Raw genomic sequence first — 22945 nt, 5'->3', positions numbered from 1 at the left:
GCTTAGCCTCCAGACTCTAATTTTTGTTGCTCTTCTCTGCATTCTTTTCTAGAGTCTCAACATATTTTTGTGTCATGATGCCAGAACTGATTCAACTGATTCATCAACCATATTTGATTTTGTGCACTTCTATTTGTCATGGCCATGAAACCCAAAAGGGCAGTACAGCTGCATCTGGTCCTGTATATCAGTTGGGATGGAAAGATTCCCCTTATTGCAATTGTGGTGCTGATATGCAAACTATAAAACATATTATGCAAGTTTGCCAATGACATGCATTCTCTGGTTCCCTAGAAGATATGCATGAAGCAGTACTAGAGGTGATCGCCTGGATAATTGAATTGGACATCCAGTTATGAGGCCACAACAATATCCCCATAGAAGTTTTACTTATAATTACTTAGACTGTGAATGCAGACTGTTTAATTCTCTTCTGTCGTATTCCCATTGTATGCTAATTAATAATCAACCATATGCAAGTCCAAATTCTGGATAAATGGGGAGGGTTAGGAAAAGCAATGGTGAACTATAAAAAATTTCACCAGACCACTTTATGGCAATAACTCAACATGCCCCAGGTATGGATGCCAACAGCAGACCCTCCAGGCTGAATGGTAGCCTGCAGGCTACTGGAGAAGAGCAAAAGCAAGCATTTAGTAGTCAGGGTTTTTATGACATTGTTGGAAGAAAGTCTTTGGGAAGTTCAACAATTGATAATGCCCATGATGAAAGGGGTCACCTATGCTATACAAAATAAATAAAATAAATAAACATGAAGTGTTAGAGTCATATCCTTTGGGAAAACTTGAAACTATAAAAAAAAGAAATTATTATAACAGAATAACAGAATTGGAAGGGACCTTGGAGGTTTTCCAATCCAACTGCCTGCTGAGGCAAGAGACTCTATACCATCTCAGAAAATGGTTGTCCAGTCTCTTTTTAAAAGACTCCAGTGAGGAAGCACCCACAATGGCAAGTCAAGCCACTCCACTGTATTAATAATCTCACTGTCAGGAAATTTCTCCTTAGTTCTAGGTTGCTTCTCTCCTTGATTTGCTTCCATCCACTATTCCTTGTCTTGCCTTCTGGTGCTTTGGAAAATAGTTGACCCTACTGTAGGATATAGTAGGAGTCCCTCAAACATACAAATAATGATTACAAGAATTAAGTATGTCTAGTATAATGAAAAGAAAAACTAGATAGCATTGTTCCAATATTTGAGAGGCTCTTACAAAGAGCAACTGTTCTTCGTATGTTTTAGCCTCCACACATCTAATCATTTTTGTTACTCTTCTCTGCACTCTTTCCAGAGCCTTAACTTCTTTTTTTATATTGTAGTGATGAGAACTGGATGCAGTATTCCAAGTGTGGTGTTATTAACACTTTGTAAAGGGGTACTAGAAGTTCACATGATCTTGATTCTATCCCTTTATGCCAGTAACTGCCAGTAACTGCAAGAGGGATCTTGGAATGCTAAGTGGACAATCACTTAAATATGAGTCAACAGTGTGATGCAGCAGCCAAAAAAGCTAATGCAATCCTGGGCCGCCTCAATAGAAATAGAATCAGCAATAAAAATAATTAAGCAGCTAAAGTACAAAGAACTGTTTCAGAAATTGGATATGTCTAATAATAAAAAGAAGGACTAGTGGCAACATGATAGTACTGTTCCAATATTTAAGGGGGTCAAACTATTTTCCAAAGCACCAAACAGCAACACAACAATGATTGGAAACTAATAAAAGAGAGAAGCAACCTAGAACTAAGGAAGAATTTTCTAATGGTGAGAGCAATTAACCAATGGAATAACTTGTCTTTAGAAGTTGTGGGTGCTCCATCATTGAAGGCTTTCAAAAAGAGACTGGATAACCATTTGTCTGAAATGACATAGCGTCTCCTGCTCGAGCAGGAGGTTGGCCTTGGAGATAACAGCAGTTGCAAAGCTGCAATGTAAGGTTCCCCCATTCCTTCCCCCCTATGCTATGGCAGCAAGCAACAGGCTGGCTGCATTCAGCCCCCCATAACAGAGGCATTAGCCAAACAGAGAGAATTTATACAGTGAAAACATACAATACATCATGCCAAAAACAGTATCCTGTCAGGGTTTGTCGGGGTATTTTCTAAGAAAAGTCTGGAGGAGTTTAGGCGCCCAGACATGTTTAGCATCCACCCATTCAGACTGCGAAGGGGGAAAATGTTTCCAGGCAATGAAATATTGGACCCTTCCTCTATGTTTCCTGGAATCTAGATTTTCTTTAACTTTAAAATGCTGCTCCCCTTCAATCAGAGTGGGTACAGGAGGAGTGTCAGGTGCATGGTGAAGGAATGATATAGTTTCAGGTTTCAACAGACTGCAGTGAAATACAGGGTGAATATGCTTGAGGTTCTTGGGCAAGCCTAGTTGTACAGTGACTGGATTAATTACTTTAACAATTTGGAATGGGCCCATGTATTTAGGACCAAGTTTCTTAGATGATTGGGTGGACTGTAAGTACTTCATGGAGAGATAAACCTAATTTAAAATCTTTTGGCTTCACACTTTTTTTGTTAGCTTGTTTCTTATGTGCCTGACATGCCTCCTCCAGTGCCTTATGGGCAACTGGCCAAGTGTTCTGCAGTTGGGCTATCCATTCCACTAAGGAGGGTACATGTGGCTTCTCTTGAGGCAGCTCTGAAATAGCTACAAAGTCCTGACCAGAGGGCACCTTAAATGGGGTGAACCCCATGCTACTATGCACAGAATTGTCATATGCTACCTCTACATATGTCATACCTCTACAAAAGGCAAAAGGTCAGCCCAATTGTCCTGTGTTAATTAATGTTGCACCTGAGGTACTGTTCCAGGACTGTGTTAGTTTCCTCACAAGCCCCATTAGTTTGCAGGTGATGGGAGGTGCTTAAGCCCTGGGCAGTTCGCAACAGCTTCAAAAATTCCCACCAAAACTGTGATGTAAATTGTACTCCTCTATCGGAAATAATGGGCTCAGGTGCACCATGCAACCTATACAGGTGTGTACGAAGAGTTTAGCTAACATCTTTGCATAGGAAATTTTGGGACAGGGAACAAAGTGCACCTGTTTTGAAAAATGATCTGTAACAACCAAAATAACAGTGTTCCCCCCAATTCCACAATGAAGTCCATAGATATTTCTTTCCATGGTGCCTGGGGGTTAGCCACCATCTGTAAAAGCCATGTGGGTTTCCCAAGAGGTCTCTTTGCCACAGCACAAACTGGACAGCTAGCCACATAGTTTTCAATGTCTTTTTAGAATAGAATAGAATAGAATAGAATAGAATAGAATAGAATAGAATAGAATAGAATAGAATAGAATAGAATAGAATAGAATAGAATTTTTTATTGGCCAAGTGTGATTGGACACACAAGGAATTTGTCTTGGTGCATATACTCTCAGTGTACATAAAATAAAAGATACGTTCATCAAGGTACAACATTTACAACACAATTGATGATCAGTATATCAATATAAATCATAAGGATTGCCAGCAACAAGTAATAGTCATACAGTCATAAGTGGAAAGAGATTGGTGATGGGAACGATGAGAGGATTAATAGTAGTGCAGATTCAGTAAATAGTTTGACAGTGTTGAAGGAATTATTTGTTTAGCAGAGTGATGGCCTTCGGGAAGAAACTGTTCTTGTGTCTAGTTGTTCTGGTGTGCAGTGCTCTATAACGTTGTTTTGAGGGTAGGAGTTGAAACAGTTTATGTCCAGGAGGCGAGGGGTCTGTAAATATTTTCACGGCCCTCTTCTTGATTCGTGCAGTATACAGGTCCTCAATGGAAGGCAGGTTGGTAGCAATTATTTTTTCTGCAGTTCTAATTATCCTCTGAAGTTTGTGTTTTTCTTGTTGGGTTGCAGAACCGAACCAGACAGTTATAGAGGTGCAAATGACAGACTCAATAATTCCTCTGTAGAACTGAATCAGCAGCTCCTTGGGCAGTTTGAGCTTACTGAGTTGGCGCAGAAAGAACATTCTTTGTTGTGCTTTTTTAATGATGTTTTTGATGTTAGCTGTCCATTTTAGATCTTGCGATATGATAGAACCTAGAAATTTGAAGGTTTCTACTGTTGATACTGTGTTGTCTAGTATTGTGAAAGGTGGAAGTATGGAAGGGTTTCTCCTAAAGTCTACCACCATTTCTACGGTTTTGAGTGTGTTCAGTTCCAGATTGTTTTGGTTGCACCACAGGGCTAGTCGTTCGACCTCTCGTCTATATGCGGATTCGTCATTGTCTCGAATGAGACCGATCACTGTTGTGTCATCTGCGAACTTCAGTAGCTTAACAGATGGATAATTGGAGATGCAGTCATTGGTATACAGAGAGAAGAGAAGTGGGGAGAGCACACAGCCTTGGGGGGGGCTGTGCTAATTGTACAGGTATTTGATGTGATCTTGCTTAGCTTCACCTGCTGCTTCCTGTTTGTTAGGAAGCTTGTGATCCACTTACAAATCTGTTCCGGTACCTGTAGCTGGTTTAGCTTAGTTAGAAGAATGTCTGGAATGATGGTATTGAATGCTGAACTAAAGTCTACAAAAAGGACCCTTGCATAGGTCTTTGGAGACCCAAGATGTTGTAGGATGTAGTGCAGAGCCATATTAACAGCATCATCTGTTGATCTATTTGCTCGGTATGCAAATTGCAAGGGGTCTAACAGCGGATCTGTGATGGTTTTCAAGTAGGAAAGCAGTAGCCTTTCAAAGGTTTTCATGACTACAGATGTTAAAGCAACTGGTCTGTAGTCATTCAGTTCCTTGATGGTGGGCTTCTTCGGCACTGGGATGATGGTAGAGCGTTTGAAGCAAGAAGGAACATAGCACATCTCTAATGATTTATTGAAAATATGGGTGAAGATGGGGGCCAATTGGTCAGCACAGACTTTTAAGCAAGAAGGAGTTATCTTGTCTGGGCCTGGAGCTTTTCCTGGCTTTTGTCTGTGAAATAGGTCCTGCACTTCCTTTTCTGTGATCACTAGGGGTTGTGAACCCAATGAAATGGGGTCAGTTGTAGGAGGCTTGGCTGTTGTTGGTGTGTCTGAGATGGGGGTTGTGGAGATAGGTGGCTGTAGTTTCCTTTCAAACCTGCAGTAAAACTCATTCAGGTCATCTGCCAGTTGTTGATTACTTTCAGCCTGGGAAGGAGGTTTGCCATAGCCGGTGATATTTTTAAGAGTTTTCCACATGTTTGCTGGTTCATTTGCTGAAAAATGATTCTTTAGCTTTTTTTCCCTTTTTTTTCAAAGAACGCCACCAAAACTGCCTCTCAACAGGTTCCCATGAGCTCTAGTGGTTACCGGGGCTGCTAGCTGCTTCAAGGGGATAACAGGTTTGAACACTTCAGCTTTAACACTGTTGTATTGGGGCAATCTAGACAAAGCATCTGCCATAAAATCTTTCCCCCGGGACATAATGCATGGTGAAGTCGAAACAAAGTGTTGAGCCCAGGGGATTTATTTAGGGGATAGCCTGCGCTGAGTTTTCAGGGCTTCCAAATTTTTATGGTCAGTCCATACCTCAAATGGGGTCCTTGCACTTCTAGGAAATGCTGTCAAGTGAGTAGGGCCTATCGCACTGCATACGCCTCCTTCTTCCATATCGCCCATCTCTGTTCAGTCTAAGTGAATTTCTTAGAAGTGTATGTGCATGGCTGAGGCAACCCCCGGGCATTCCTCTGCAATAACATGGCCCCCACAGCAACATCGCTCATATCAGCCTGAATTACAAATGGAGCATCTGGGTCGGGGTGCTTCAGTACAAGTTCTGTTGTGAACAGTTGTTTGAGCTTTTCAAATGTTGCTTGGCATTCCATGGTCCACTTAAGTGGCTGACCCAGTTTCAGCTTTCCCTCACCCTTAGTTTTAAAAAGGTTGGTGTTTGGCAATGCGATATTTGCAAAGGTGGGAATGAAATGTTGGTAGAAATTGATGAAACCCAGGAAGCTTTTCAACTGCCTCCTTGTGCAGGAAGGGCTCCACTCTAACATTGCCTTTACCTTTTCTGGGTCCATTTCCACTCCTTCACTTGAGATACGATAACCCAGGTAATCAAACTTATCTTGGTGAAATTCACACTTTGAAAGCTTTTCATACAGTTCAGTGGCTCGGAGTCTTTTAAGGACTTCCCGCACCAATTTCACATGTTCCTTCTTCATTTCAATGTATATGAAAACGTCACCAACACCAACACTCCCTTGTACAAAAAGTCATGCAGCACTTCATTGATCAGTTGCATGAACACAGCAAGGGGCTCCTATAAGCCGAAAATGAGCACCTGGAACTGGAAATATCCCAGGAAGCAATTAAATGCAATTTTCCATTCATCACCCTCCTTGATTCACACCTGGTAGTAAGCTTCTCGCAAATCTAACTTAGTGAAGATTTTTCCTTTGGCTAAATGCGTCAACATGTCCTTCATCAGGGGCAGTGGTTAGACATTTTCTACGCACACCGCATTTAGCCCCCTATAATCAATGCATAGACAAAACTGGGACTGCCACTCATGGTCTTGCTGTTTGGATAAATCCACGGTTTTTTTGTGTGTGTTTTTTTTAGGGCAAAATTTTTATTTTCCATAATAATTCCCACAATTTGACCAGTGTACAATACAATCACTTATCCAACAATCAATCCTATACTCAAATTATACTCAATCAGGGCTGCTCGACCGCCACTCCCTCCCTTAATCCTTTCTTCCCTTCTCATCCTTCTTCAACTTTCCCCACCATCCTTCTCCTCGCTTTCCTACTTCCCCACCTCTTTCCCACTTCTCACTACCATCCTTTCTAACCCTCTATCTTCTCCTTCTTCTTCTCCTCCTATCCTTTCTTCTCCCTCCCTTCTTTCCTCCCTACCCACCTGCCTGCCTACTTTCTTCCTTCTTTACTCCTCTTTCCTTACCCTTTCCCTTCGGGAGTGTTTGCCGAGCAGTCCTGACTTTACACCATTCCAACTTGTTTAATTCTACCATTATTCCTGTACAATGGCAACCAATCAATTTATAGTCTTCCTTCCCCCATTTCCCCGAGACTTCCCAGAACAGAATACAGGGTATTGTAACTAACAAACATAATCTAAAATATAACATAAAACATATTCCATTTCACACCATCACACTATCAATTCCCTTCTTTCTTAAACTAATACATAGCAATTCCTAACTTCACTCAAAAACTAATTGATATTGTTTAATCTGATACTTATTTTGAATATAATCAATCCACTTCCTCCATTCCAAAATATATTTTTCTTGTGTACAGTCTTTCAAGTAGGCAGAAATTTTTGCCATTTCTGCTAAATTTGATACTTGATCCATTCTCCAATTGTAGGTAAGTCTTCTTTCTTCCAATATTGTGCAATCAATAGTCTTGCAGCAGTTATTAAATTCAAAATCAGTTTTGTCTCTATAACAGTGCAATCTGGAATTATTCCTAATAAAAAGAACTGTGGAACAAACTTGATCTTCTTTTTCAAAATGTTCTGCATAATCCACCATATTTTAATCCAAAAGGCTTTAACTTTTTTGCAAGTCCACCATATATGATAATAGGTAGCATCCTCACAATCACATCTCCAACATTTTGCTTTCACATTTGGATACATACATGAAAGTTTTTTAGGATCTAAATGCCATCTATAAAACATTTTATAAAAATTTTCTCTTAAATTTTGTGCTTGCGTGAATTTAACATTCCTCACCCAAATTTTTCCCCATGTTTCTAACATTATAGGTTGTTGAAAATTTTGTGCCCATTTTACCATACAATCTTTAACCAATTCCATTACTGAATCAATTTCAACCAATACATTATATAATCTCTTTATATGCTATTGACCTTGATCTTTTATTTGTTTTACCAAATTATCATCATTTTGCCTTATACCAATTTTCTGATCTATTTTCCATCTAGATTGCAATTGTCCATACTGGAACCATGTATAATTTCTCCCTTCATTCCTCAATTTCTCCCTAGATTTTAACTCTAATTCCCCTTTTTCCATAGTTAAAAGCTCTTTGTAAGTGATAACCTCCATTTTTTGTAATATATTTATATTCTCTATCATATGTCTGGGGATGGTCCATATTGGTATCTTTCCATCTAACTTATATTGATATTTTTTCCAAACCCTCAACAAAGCACTTCTGACCATATTATTCTTAAATGTCTTATCAATTTTCTTGTCATATATTACATATGCATGCCATCCATATAACAAACCATAACCTTCTATATTCAAAATCCTTTCCTCTGTTAAATTAATCCAATCAGAAATTAAAGCTAAAACAACTGCATTATAGTACAATTTCAAGTTAGGCATTTTTAAACCCCCTCTTTCCCTAACATCTTGCATTATTTTTAACTTTATCCTCGGTTTTTTACCCATCCATACAAATTATTAATCCTTTTGCCATTCTTGTAAATTTGCATCTTTCTTCAATATTGGAATCATCTGAAACAAAAATAAAATCTAGGCAAAACATTCATTTTATAGCTGCCACTCTTCCCAACAATGATAATTGTAACTTCTTCCATTTTCCATTTCTTTAATTACTTTTCCCCACAATACCTCATAATTATTTTTATATAATTTTACATTCGATGCTGTAATGTATACTCCTAAGTATTTAACCTTTTTAACTACTTCATATCCAGTTATTCTTTCTAATTCTTCCCTCTGATGTGTATTCATATTTTTAATTATCATTTTTGTCTTCTGTTGATTCACTTTAAACCCAGATACCTTACTATACTGATCAATTGTCTCCATCAAATATACAGCTGAATGTATTGGTTGAGATAAAGAAACAACCAGATCATCTGCAAACACTCTTAATTTATAATCTTGATTTTTAATTCTAATTCCTTTTATTCGATCTAAACCACGTATCTTACTCAATAATATTTCCAAAGTTAGAATGAATAATAATGGTGACAAGGGACACCCTTGCCTAGTCCCTTTCTCAATCTTGAAAGATTCTGTTAATCCACCATTTACTATTATTTGAGCTGTTTGCTTTTGATATATAGCCTTAATTGCTTGAATAAAATAATCCTCAAATTGCATTTTTTCTATTACTTTAAACAAAAACTGCCAATCCAATCTATCAAAAGCTTTTTCCGCATCCAAAAAGAAGAATGCTGCTGAGACCTGGCTGTTTCTTTCCAAATATTCAAGTAAATTTACAGTTTGTCTCATATTATATCTCATCTGTCTCCCCTTAATAAATCCTGATTGATCATTATGAATTAATTGATTCATCAGTGGCATCAATCTATTCGCTAATATCTTAGCAAATATCTTAAAATCAGTATTTAAAAGCGATATTGGCCTATAATTCTCTGGTTTAACACCATCTCGATCTTCTTTAGGTATTAATGAGATAAAAGCTGTCCTCCATGAAGGAGGAGCTTCTCCTCCCCTTTGTATTCTGTTAAATAACTCCTTAAGTGGTACAATCATCTCATTTTGTAAATTTTTATAATAAGTAGTTGTCAAACCATCTGTACCTGGTGCTTTATTCGCTTTAAGCTGCTTAATTGCAAACACTATTTCCTCTGAAGAAATTAATTGATTCAACTCTTCCCTTTGATCTACTGTAATTTCTAAGATACCGTGGTCCTGTAAATATCTATCTATATCTTTATCATTAATCACATCTCTAGAATATAGTATAATATTCTAAAAAAGCTTTTTTAATCAAATTTTGCTGATATACTTCCTTACCTCTATATTCTATTTTATCAATTATACGTCATTTCTGTTTCTTTCTTAATAAATTAAAAATTAAATAAAATAAATAAATAAATAAATAAATAAATAAATAAATATGCTAACCACCTTCCAGGTTTATTAGAATTATTAAAAAAATTATGTTTTGCATATTGTAAATTAGTTACCACCTGATCTGCCATCAGCATATTAAATTGACCTCTTAATATATTTATTGACTCTTTTATTTTACTATCTCCTGGATTACATACCAATAACTGCTCCTTCCTTTTAATTTCCTCTTCTAATTCTTTTCGCCTTTTGTGCAGTCTATTTCTATATTTATTTATTTATTTATTTATTTATTTTTTATTTATTTTATTTGATTTTTATACCGCCCTTCTCCCGAAGGACTCAGGGCGGTGTACAGGCATAATAAAAACCGACAATACAATATACAGGTTTAAAATACGATTTAAAAAACTTATTAAATTAGCCCAGCAATTAAAATTTACCATACTAAAAACCCTTAAAATTAATAAATTAACATTTAAAACCCAATTTAAGCCAGCAATAAAAAGATGAGTCTTGAGTTCAACGAAATGTCCAAGGTCAGGTATCACCCGGGAAGTGTCCAGATTCACAGAGAACCTTCTGGGGCCGCCAACACATTGTTTGGCGGACACCTGAGAAGTCCCTCTCTGGGAGCACGGGTTGGGAGGCTGGTAACAGCAGGCGGTCCCAAAGTACCCAGGTCCTGCCATGGAGCGCTTTTAAAGGTCATAACATCTTAAAGTGCACCCGAAGGCCACAGGCAGCCAGTGCAGTCTCGAGGAGCGTGTTACATGGAGCCACGAGCTCCTCTATAACCCGCGCAGCTGCATTCTGGACCAACTGAAGCCTCCGAGCACTTCAAGGAGCCCATGTAGAGCATTACAGTAATCCAAGCGAGAGGTAACGCATGAGTGACTGTGCATAGGCATCCCGATCACAGGAACGAACTGCAACCAGGAACCTGGAAGGCTCCTGGAGACGGCCGTCAAATGGTCTTCAAACGACAGCCGTCATCCAGGAGGACACAAGTTGCGCACCCTATCCTTATCATACTTCAACAGCCAGCCGCCAGCTGTTGACTGAATCTGCCGCATCCACAGCCACCTGTCTTGGAGGATTGCTTGAGCCTGTTTCTCCCCATCCAGACCCGTAGCCCAAACACCGGGACAGCACTTCAACAACTTCATTGGGGTGGTCTGAAAAGTACAGCTGAGTCACTGCTGGTATCTCACCCCAAACCACTGATGATCTCACCAACGGCTTCATGTAGATGTTGAACAGAGGCGAGAGAACGACCCTGACCCCACAAGTGAGGCTCGCGACCTCTGCCCCCTGTCAACACTGTCTGCACTCAGAGATAGGAGGAGAACCACCGATACGGTGCCTCCACTCCCAATCCTCCAACCGCAGCAGGATACCATGATCGATGGTATCGCCGCTGAGAGGTCTAATAGGACCAGGCAGAGGAATATCCTGTCCCTGGCCTCCAGAGATCATCCACCAATGCGACCAAAGCTGTCTCCGTGCTGTATCCGGGTCGGAAACCGACTGGAACGGGTCTAGATAGATTCATCCAGGTGTTGGGAGCTGTACACCACTATTTTCTACAACCTTCGCAACAAAGCCAAGGTTGGAGACACATAATTACCCAAAATAGCTGGTCCAGAGGCTTTTAGGAGGGTCTCACCATCTTCAAGGCAGGAAAACCCTTCCAACAAAGAAGCTTGATAATCCTCTGAGCCAGCCTCGTGTCACCTCCTGAGTGGCCAGTACCAGCCAGGAAGGCACGGGTCCAGTAAACATGTGGCATGAAGCCTCCCCAACAACCTGTCCACGCCCTCGGAGCCACAGGGTCAAACTCATCCCAAATATTCAACAAGACGTGCTCTCTCCTCGCTTGATCAATTTGGTCCAGACTCAGCTGAGCGATTTTATCGTATAGATAACCACTAAACTCCTCGGCTTGTCCTGCAAAGGTCATCCGCACCTCCTGATGTAGGAGAGCGGTCACCAAACAGGGCGGCCGGGCGGTTATCTGCCGATGCAATGAGGGTGGGCGTGAGCGCCTCGCTTCCTCATTGCCACTAGGTAGGTCCTAGAATAGGTCCCAACTAGTGTCCGATCAGCTTCGAGCGACTGGACCTCCAGGTGCTCTCTAGGCGTCTTCTCCGGCGTTTCATCTCCCTCAGCCCCTCGGAGAACCAAGGGCCGGACGAGATCTGCGCCGGGTCAGAGGTCGCAGCGCGACACGGTCCAGGGCCCCGGCCGCGGCCTGTTCCCAGGCCACGACCAGTTCCTCAGTCGTGCCGTGGGCCAGATCCTCAGGGAATGGCCCAGTCTCTGGAACCTCTCAGGGTCCATCAGGCGCCTGGGACGGAACCACCGTATAGGTTCCGTCTCCCTGCGGTGGTGAATGGCGGTTCGGAAGTCTAGGCGAAGGAGAAAATGATCCGACCATGACATTGGTTCTGTTACTAAGTCATCTAATACCAGATCATTTAACCACTGTCCAGAGATATAAATCAGGTCCAGCATGCCTCCCCCTGTGTGCGTAGGGCCATCATTTACTCGAATCAGGTCCAAGGCCGTCATGGAAGCCTGGAACTCCCGAGCTGCCGTCGATGACAAGCCAACTGATGGCAAGTTGAAATCCCCCATGACTATAAGTTTGGGGGTCTCAAACTTATTCATCTCTAATAAAATTCCCCTCATATAAGCTTTGCTGGTGTCCCAAACTATCACCAGCTTTGCTGGTGTCCCTTTATCCATGTTCAAAGAAAAAAATTCCTTCATTAGAGTTTTACATTCATTTACATTTTGTTCATATGTAAACAAGTTCTCATTCATCCTCCACGGCCTTCTGGCCTCTTTTTCCCGATCTAGCTCAATCCATACCAGGCTATGATCAGACAAAGTTCTAGAACAAATTTTTGTCTTCTTCACTCTGAAAAACAAATCATTAGTAATTAAAATAAAATCGATCCTAGAAAAAGATTGATGTCTGTCAGAAAAAAATGTAAAATCTCTCTCTCTTTCATTGCGTTCTCACCATACATCTCTCAATTCTAAATCTTCCATCAAATCAAAGAATGCCTTTGGCAGTTTTACACGATTGGAAATATTTCTAAGACTTCTTTTATCTTTCTGGATATCCATCACTCCATTCCAATCACCCATTAATATATAAGTTTTATAATCCCAAGATGTTATTCTTTTATGTAAAAACTTATAAAAATTTTCTTGTTGTTGATTTGGTGCATAAACTCCTATTAAAAGTATTTTTCTCCCCTCCAATAAAAGTTCAATAGCAATATATCTTCCTTGATTATCCGCCTCAATTAATGTTGCAGATAAATTACTCTTTATATAAACAACTAGTCCATTCTTCTTTTCTGTAGCAGATGCAACAAAATGTATTCCCAATTTTGAATTTATCAAATATTTCTGGTCTAATGTTCTAATATGTGTTTCTTGTAAACATACAATGTCATTTTAAATTGCTTCAAATAATAAAATATCATTCTTCTCTTTTGTGGTGAGTTTAATCCATTAACATTCCAAGATAAAAGTCTAATTGCCATTATCAGCAATCGGAAACTTTTGAAGCACCAGCCGCAAATCATATCTTTCTTTGGGCCTTGCTCCTCCCACTGTTTTCGTTTTGGTAATAGCAGATTGAGCCTGTTGAGCCTTTTCTTCTTGTTCCTTGCGTTTGACAGCTGCTCTTGTCATCCTTGGCTCTTTTGGAATCTCTGATCCCATCTTAGACACATCCAACGCTTATAAAAGGTCTTCTTCCATTACTATCACTTCTTTTTCTTTAATTTCGCCTTCCTTTCTCCTACCATCCGGAGATGGTGGACTTCCAGCTTTAAGCACATAAGCATAAAACTCTCGTGCTTTACTGACTGTATTAAGACGATTTGCTTTCCCTTCATAGTAAACTATTATACCAGTTGGGATGTCCGATCTATACTCAATCTGATGTTTTTTAAGTTCGTTCACCAAAAAAGCAAACTCCTTCCTACCTCTCAACATTTTTGGGGGAATTTCCTTTAGTATTAAAATATCTTGGCCAGCCGCTTGAATCTTGTCTCCTTTAAAAGAAGCTTGTAAAATCTCATTTCTCACTGTTCTAGTAGTAAAATAAATAACAATGTCTCTCGGAAGATTTCTTTGTCTTGCTATCCAGGAATTCACACGATAAATTTTATCAATATGAAAAGCCACATCTACTGGCCAAACTGCCAAAATCTCTGCAAAGGCCTCCGAAAAAATTCGCTTCAAATTCTCATGTTTACATTCTTTCAGGCCACGGATTCGTAAAGCAAGTTCCATAGCTCTATATTATACCAAAATAATTTCATCATCAACTTTATCCATTTTACTTTGAACTGCCTCAATCTTATTTTCCAATTTTAAATTAACTTTCTTTATTTCTTCTACTTCCTGCTCCAGTAAAATCACATTTGATGCCAGACCCTGTACTGCTGACACCAAACCTTCTTTGACTTCTTTATTTCCAATTTGAATTTCTAACATCTCTTTTTTCATCTCTGACATTTCTTCTGTAATTAATTTAAACTTATCTTCTATCTGGGAAGTTTGCCAATTCATAGCATCGTTAAGAGATTCTTTCATAAATTCTTTCAGATTATCCTGAAGTGCTTCCAAATTTAGTGATTTTGTATCTGCTGTATGTGCTGGAGAGACTCCCGGTGTTGATGTTCCTGGGGTTTTTGTAACAGTTGACTTTAATTGTTTTGCTGCCATCTCTTAAAATTTCTCTTTAACTTAATGTTACGTATAAATCTTTTAAGTCTTTTTTAAAAAAAAAACACAGTCTCAGTATCTCTTCTCCCTTCTCATTACAATGTTTTAAAACATTTCCAGCTGGCCTTCAGCAATAAACAGCAGACAGTGAGAATTGTAACACTTTCGTTTTCAACTGCGTAGCTCATTAAAGAACAACCGCCATTTTCGCTTTAAAGTCAAATCCAAAACTTTAAAAAAAAATAACAGGGAATTGATTAATTACTTGCTTTTATAATTAGAGCTCTCCTGTTTCTGTTCAGTCCGGTATTATCTTCTTTAAGTTAAAATTGGTCACGGCAGTTGGTCACGGCAATTAGGTCTGCCAAAGCAGGAAGAAAAGCCTCAGATCTGGAGCACTTTGAAGTTCTGAGGGGGCTTCTGAGGGGCCTTCCAGGAGCTCTAGGGAAGCTCTACCTCTGCTTCTTTTGCTCACCTCCTCTTCTTCTCCCGAAGAGGGGGAGTTCCAAACCGTTGGACAGCTGATTGTCGCTGTCTTAGCAGTCCAACACGATCCAGAGGTTGGTGACCAAAAAGATCACCTCCATTGCCAACGGAGCCAACCAGGAAGTTCGATAAATCCACGTTTTAAGTTCTTGTCTATGAAGGTGCAAAGCTCTCCTAGCTCATGTGGAGTCATCGAGTAAAATTTAGGTTTTGGGAGTTTAGCTCCAGGAAGGATTTCAATGCTACAGTCTGTGAGGCAATGGGGCAGGAGCACATCAGAGCCTTTCTCACTAAACACATCTCTCAAGTCCCAGTACTCCTTCGGGATTTTGGATTCGTTTATTGAGTGCTTCCAAGCTGCTGCCCCCAGCTCCCTTTGCCCTTTGTTTCTCTCACCACCAAGTTTTGGAAACTTTTCCTCTTCCTTGGCCACTTTCTGCTGAATCTTTAAAAGCCTCTTCTCCAATTCACTTCAGGGTTCCACTTCTGCAACCAAGGCAGTCCAAGTAGGAGGGGCCTCTCCATCCCTGGTGCCACTATACAACTCAGAGTCTCTTAATGCTTTCACATTCTCATCTCTACTGGTTCAGTTATAAAATGAGCTGGGCCCCCTCCATCTACAATCCCATCTACCTGGCAAATGCTATGGGCACCCCCCAGCCATTTGAGTCTCAGTCCCAGCTTTTCAACAACTTTAGGTGCAGCCTGAGTCCAATAAAGCCAGCATCCTCCCCCTTGCATCCCCAAGAGGACATCACTAACACCACAGGGAGGGTTATGGGGTTACCCGCTGACTTACCAGGGGATCGTCGTCACCATCACTGTCAGCCTCACCAGAGTTGGTTGGAGTTCCCAACTCCACAGAGCCGGGGGGTGAACTCTATGACCTCCAGACCTTTCAGCGCTGTCTCGCAGGTCCTTGGAGCTGGTTTTGTTGCCTCCTCTCTCGGGGTTGCTGTGGCACTGTGGTTGAGTTTGCTGGATCAGCATGCCATAGCTCAGTGCCCCTACCCTCTTGTCTGAGGCATGTTATGCTCCTGGGGTATTTTTTATGGGTGGGAGGGAGAGACTCACCCCGTCCACCGGTCCTCCAGCGTTGGTCCCAGGAAGTCAATATCCACTTCCACTGACAACACATACCAATGTTGTAGGGTTCGCAGGGCCCTGCACAAGATGCAGGTGTGGTAGATGCCGTCATATGCTGTCCTTGAAGCAGTAAATAAGGGAGGGAGGGAGGGAGGGAGAGAGAGAGAGATATGGATGCAAGGGTCTCCAACCTTGGCAACTCTAAAGCTTGTGGATTTCAAATTCCAGAATTCTCCACAAGTGTTAAAGTTGCCAAGGTTGGAGCTCCAACATACACAGTTCTCTAAATATGAATATTTTTTTAATTTGAGTGATTGACTTAATTTATTTTTAAAATAATAGCTGCAGTGGCTTACTAAAGAATAAAATACAAAGTTATTACAATAACCTTGCTCACTAAAGAATAAATTACCATAGTTTCACAATGATATATGAGAGCCAAGCCAACTACTGTACTACAAAAGGTTACACAAGTTTTCAGGACTTTTCATCAGGTGACAACATAATTAAAAAGGCACTTAATTTAGCCGGGCTTGGCCAAAGCACAGCAAAGGTGTGTGCGGGTGGGCGACTGATCACTTGAGGAGGGTTTCCCCGCTTGTGCATACCCTCCCGACCCCACCACAGTCAGCCAAGGGGTCACAAAGGAGGGAGGAGGAGAGAGAGAGATATGGATGCAAGGGTCTCAACCTTGGCAACTCTAAAGCTTGTGGATTTCAAATTCCAGAATTCTCCACAAGTGTTAAAGTTGCCAAGGTTGGAGCTCAACATACACAGTTCTCTAAATATGAATATTTTTTTAATTTGAGTGATTGACTTAATTTATTTTTAAAATAATAGCTGCAGTGGCTTACTAAAGAATAAAATACAAAGTTATTACAATAACCTTGCTGACTCAAGAATAAATTACCATAGTTTCACAATGATATATGAGAGCCAAGCCAACTACTGTACTACAAAAGGTTACACAAGTTTTCAGGACTTTTCATCAGGTGACAACATAATTAAAAAGGCACTTAATTTAGCCGGGCTTGGCCAAAGCACAGCAAAGGTGTGTGCGGGTGGGCGACTGATCACTTGAGGAGGGTTTCCCCGCTTGTGCATACCCTCCCGACCCCACCACAGTCAGCCAAGGGGTCACAAAAGGAGGGGGAGGAGGAGAGAGAGAGATATGGATGCAGGGTCTCAACCTTGGCAACTCTAAAGCTTGTGGATTTCAAATTCCAGAATTCTCCACAAGTGTTAAAGTTGCCAAGGTTGGAGCTCCAACATACACAGTTCTCTAAATATGAATATTTTTTTAATTTGAGTGATTGACTTAATTTATTTTTAAAATAATAGCTGCAGTGGCTTACTAAAGAATAAAATACAAAGTTATTACAATAACCTTGCTCACTAAAGAATAAATTACCATAGTTTCACAATGATATATGAGAGCCAAGCCAACTACTGTACTACAAAAGGTTACACAAGTTTTCAGGACTTTTCATCAGGTGACAACATAATTAAAAAGGCACTTAATTTAGCCGGGCTTGGCCAAAGCACAGCAAAGGTGTGTGCGGGTGGGCGACTGATCACTTGAGGAGGGTTTCCCCGCTTGTGCATACCCTCCCGACCCCACCACAGTCAGCCAAGGGGTCACAAAAGGAGGGGGAGGAGAAGGGTTTCCCAAAGGGAAGACTCTGCCAGGGCTTGTGCTCGTTCCTCAGCTAACCCAGATTTCCAAAAGAGGAAGAAGAAAGAAAATATTATTTTCCTTTTTAAAAAAGAGAGAGAGAGAGAGAGAGAGAATCAGCCCCGGCTGCTTCTCCATTCCCCGCCGTCGCCCTTACCTTCTCAGGCCAAGCAAGGGGTGATTAGGAGAGGAGGGCAAAGGGTGGGGCCAGGCAGTAGTGGGATCACCTAACAGGGAACCACAGCAGAGGGCCCAAAAAGCCGCATGCAGCTCTGGAGCTGCAGATTGCTGACACCCGAAGTTTATCAAAATAGCCCGTTATGTGGAAAGTGCACTGATTGCCAATAAGCCTCGAGGACCAATTAAAGCGGTCAGAATTATTTTCTCAATGCTTAACTTACATGATCTCATAGGAAGAGGAAGCTCTGTCAATTCACCATAAAAAAAAGCAGGGTGACTGGGACCTAAATATTGAACAATTTCTCCTCTCCACCCCACCCCAACTAACATTTAGATATGCCCTATTTGGTAATGTTTCAGATGACGATTAAAACAGTCTTCTTTCAGAGAGCATTCCAATTTATTTATTTATTTTATTATTTATGTCATTAAAGTGTTTAATTACATTTAAGAGCAATATATTTATTTGTTGTATTTAATAATTACTTATTTATTTGTTATATGAATGGATTTTATTATTTTTATTTATTTATTGTTTTTATTGGCATTTTATCCATATTGTAAACTACCTGGAATCAGGTGGCATATAAATTTTGAGAATAAATGCATTCTTTTTTAATCAGACATTTGATTAAACATCTTTTTAATCAGACTTCTATTTAAGTCCTATATGAATTATCTTATGTAACAATAGTAATACATGCAGATGGATATCTAAATGTATTCAATTAAATTTGCATTTTTTTTCTTTATTTTTCCAGTTTGTTAAACAAATAGTTTTCAGGGAAGTGCTAATATTGTTAAGAATTTAATACTGTGATAGAAATATTTTTTAAACATTAAAAGTTGTGTGTGTATGTGTGCTTGGTTTAAACTATTACACATTTTAAGTAGAAAAAATAGTTTCCTCTTGAAAGCCTATCCTCTGTCTATTACTGGGATCAGTAAGCTGAATTCCTCTTCCATCCTGTTTGGTTTGCACCTTACTCTCCTTTATCTTTAATGTAGTTATTAAACACGATTAGGCAACCTTTCCCACAGCTTCCAATCAACAGTATATTCCTATAAAGTAAAAAGATAAAGTATTACATTTCTTTGAGCATTTGAAAATAATATATAAACAGTAATAATAATACTAGTAGTATGAAGAATGGAGATTTTCATCATATTGACTTGGGAAATTTAATTGAACAGCTGTAAAGAACTTTCTTAAAGTTCTAAATCAGATTTATGTTTTTCAATGACAGTGGATCCAAACTTGTTACTTCAAGTGGAGACAAAACAGTTCGTGTATGGGACTTCACGACGGGTGGGTGCGTTCTGAAACTAGAAGGTCATAGCTATGCAGTTTTGGATTGTTCTTGGCATTCATGTGGTGATTTTGTTGCATCTGCCTCTATGGATGAAACAAGCAAAGTCTGGGACCTGAACAGGTATGTGATTGTTTATTTTTTTTTTACATGTGTAAATTTAAATGGGGAGAAAATGGTGGTGTTTTTAGAAAAAATAAGCAATAATTTAGAGAACTGCTTTAGTATAATAGTTAAGGCATTAGGTTAGAAACCAGAAAACCATGACTGCTAGTCCTGCCTCAGGCATAAATTCAGCTGGCTGATCTTAGGCCAGTCATTCTTAAGCAGTGGCAAATCACTTTTGAAAAACCTTACTTACCAAGAAAATTGCAGGTACCAGGTACCAGTCCAGGCAATTGCCAGGAGTCGAAATCTGACTGAAAGGCACAAAAAGTAATAATTGAATGCAGCTTTTGTATCCTTAAATGAAACAAGCACATTTAGGTCACCTTAAGAAATAATTGCTGGGTTCTTAAGTAAATAAAGAACAGAGCAAGAATGGATGAGAGTTCAGATTCTTTGTCCAATACCCTGTCCTGCCTTGATTCCCCCATCATATAGCAGGCACAGATCAGTTTGAGAGAAGTCAAAACCACTTGATTGCAAAATGAATTAGAACTCAAGAGTGTAGGTTGCTATGCATCGCCCATCAACACAAGAAAAAACATAATTTATTATATCATATTGCTTTATAAAAACCATTACTTTGCAAAGGGTTGTCATGAAAGATTACTGCCCATTTAATGAATTCAGTATTCTATGCAGAACAATACTGTGTAGGGCAGGGGGGTCAAATTTGCAGTGTCACATTCTCATCACGTGATGTATCATGACTTTTCCCCCCTTCGCTAAACTGGGGGTGGGCGTGACTAGCATGTGACGCATTCGGCTTGGGGACCGCGAGTTTGACACACCTGGTATAGGTTATCTTAATTTCTCCTGATTTTCTCTACTGTAAATTGCTTTTACTGCCATGATATATTTGAGAAATAGAGCCTTTTGTAAGTACAGTATATCATGTCCTTTTACATCTTGTGTTTCAGTTTAGTAATATATTTAAAAATGCCATAATTTTCCATGTTTTGTTATTTTTGGTTGAACTACCAGTATATAAATAATGGCACTCATTCGATTGCGCAGATATGAAACTTTAGGTTGACTTATAATGATGATTTACAACCCTAGATTGTGAAGCTGAGAATAATTTTTAATTTAATTATTTTAATTTATTTTAATTAATAATTTTTATTTATTTACTTATTTTTGTCAAGCATATATAAGATTAAAGATAAAAGTATAAATATGATTATGAATACATGAAATGTATAAACATGATTATGAATATATGAAATGGATACGAATAAAAAGGGACTTTAGGACAGGGATGGTAGGCAGTTGTTGCAGTTATACACATCCCTTGCATGCATAATTGTAGTGATTCTTTTTGTATAATTGTACTTAACTGTAGTGATCTATCCTGCTTCTTTATTTGCCCCTGCAATAACTTATATGACTGCCTCCTAAAAACATGTTTCATTTTTTTGAACACACTGATAAATGGATCATAAGCTTCCTAACAAACAGGAAGCAGCAGGTGAAGCTAAGCAGAATCACATCAGATACCTAAAGCATTTGATAAAGTAGACCATAATCTACTACTAGATAAAGTAGAAAAATGTGGGTTAGACAGCACCACCACCAGATGGATTCATAACTGGCTGACCAACTGCACTCAACATGTAGTCCTCAATGGAACTACATCCACATGGAGGGAAGTATGCAGTGGAGTATCCCAAGGCTCTGTTTTAGGCCCAGTACTCTTCAACATCTTCATCAATGACTTGGACGAGGGGATAGATGCAGAACTCATCAAATTTGTAGATGACACCAAGCTGGCAGGAATAGCCAACACTCCAGAAGATAGGCTCAAGATACAGAAAGATCTTGACAGACTTGAACATTGGGTACTATCTAACAAAATGAAATTCAACAGTGAAAAAAGTAAGGTTCTACATTTAGGCCAAAAAAACAAAATGCACAGGTACCGGATATGTGGTACCTTGCTCAATAGTAGTAACTGTGAGAGGGATCTTGGAGTCCTAGTGGACAACCATTTAGATATGAGCCAGCAGTGTGCAGCAGCTGCCAAAAAAGCCAACACAGTTCTGGGCTGCGTAAACAGAGGGATAGAATCAAGATCACGTGAAGTGTTAATACCACTTTATAATGCCTTGGTAAGGCCACACTTGGAATATTGCATTCAGTTTTGGTCGCCACGATGTAAAAAGGATGTTGAGACTCTAGAAAGAGTGCAGAGAAGAACAACAAAGATGATTAGGGGACTGGAGGCTAAAACATATGAAGAACGGTTGCAGGAACTCAGTATGCCTCGTTTAATGAAAAGAATTTAATGAAAAGGGGAGACATGATAGCAGTATTCCAATATCTCAGGGGTTGCCACAAAGAAGAGGGAGTCAAACTATTCTCCAAAGCACCTGAGGGTAGAACAAGAAGCAATGGGTGAAAACTAATCAAGGAGAGAAGCAACTTAGAACTAAGGAGAAATTTCCTGACAGTTAGAACAATTAATCAGTGGAACAACTTGCCTGCAGAAGTTGTAAATGCTCCAGCACTGGAAATTTTTAAGAAAATGTTGGATAGCCATTTGTCTGAAATGGTGTAGGATTTCCTGCCTGGGCAGGGGGTTGGACTAGAAGACCTCCAAGGTCCCTTCCAACTCTGATATTATTATTATTACCTATACAATTAGCACAGGGCCCTTCCATTCTCTCCCCACTTTTCTTCTCTCAGTATACCAATGACTGCATTTCTAGCAATCCATCTGTTAAACTACTGAAGTTCGCAGATGACACAACAGTAATCTATCTCATTCAAGACAGTGATGAATATGCATATAGACGGGAAGTTGAACGACTAGCCTCGTGGTGCGACCAGAACAATTTGGAACTGAACACACTTAAAACCATAGAAATGGTGGTAGACTTTAGGAGAAACCCTTCCATACTTCCACCTCTCACAATACTAGACAACACAGTATCAACAGTAGAGACCTTCAAATTTCTAGGTTCTACCATATCGCAAGATCTAAAATGGATAGCTAACATTAAAAAGTCATCAAAAAAGAACAACAAAGAATGTTCTTTCTGCGCCAACTCAGAAAGCTCAAACTGCCCAAGGAGCTGCTGATACAGTTCTACAGAGGAGTCTGTCATCTGCACCTCTATAACTGTCTGGTTTGATTTTGCAACCCAACAAGACGGACACAGACTTCAGAGGATAATTAGAACTGCAGAAAAAACAATGGCTACCAACCTGCCTTCCATTGAGGACCTGTATACTGCACGAGTCAAAAAGAGGACTGAAAGTATTTACAGACCCCTCACATCCTGGACGTAAACTGTTTCAACTCCTACCCTCAAAACGATGCTATAGAGCACTGCACATCAGAACAACTAGACACAAGAACAGTTTTTTCCCGAAGACCATCACTCTGCTAAACAAATAATTCCCTCAACACTGTCAAACTATTTACTAAATCTGCACTACTATTAATCTTCTCATTGTTCCCATCACCCATCTCCTTCCACTTAT

General features: G+C 39.8%; 1 protein-coding gene across 1 annotated transcript in view; it reads left to right on the top strand.

Moving 5' to 3' along the window:
• SPAG16 (sperm associated antigen 16) overlaps positions 1-22945 on the top strand; it is a 428424-nt gene that overhangs the window by 130816 nt on the left and 274663 nt on the right. The window contains exon 12 of the mRNA XM_058186100.1: positions 19229-19414. Within this exon, the coding sequence (XP_058042083.1) occupies positions 19229-19414 (186 nt within the window). The remainder of the gene's footprint in view (positions 1-19228; positions 19415-22945) is intronic.

Source organism: Ahaetulla prasina, chromosome 1 (genome assembly GCF_028640845.1).
Source record: "Ahaetulla prasina isolate Xishuangbanna chromosome 1, ASM2864084v1, whole genome shotgun sequence".
In the NCBI taxonomy this organism is placed as follows: domain Eukaryota; kingdom Metazoa; phylum Chordata; class Lepidosauria; order Squamata; family Colubridae; genus Ahaetulla; species Ahaetulla prasina.
Note: the sequence above shows the minus strand (reverse complement) of the source record. Positions and strands in the feature narration are given on the sequence as shown.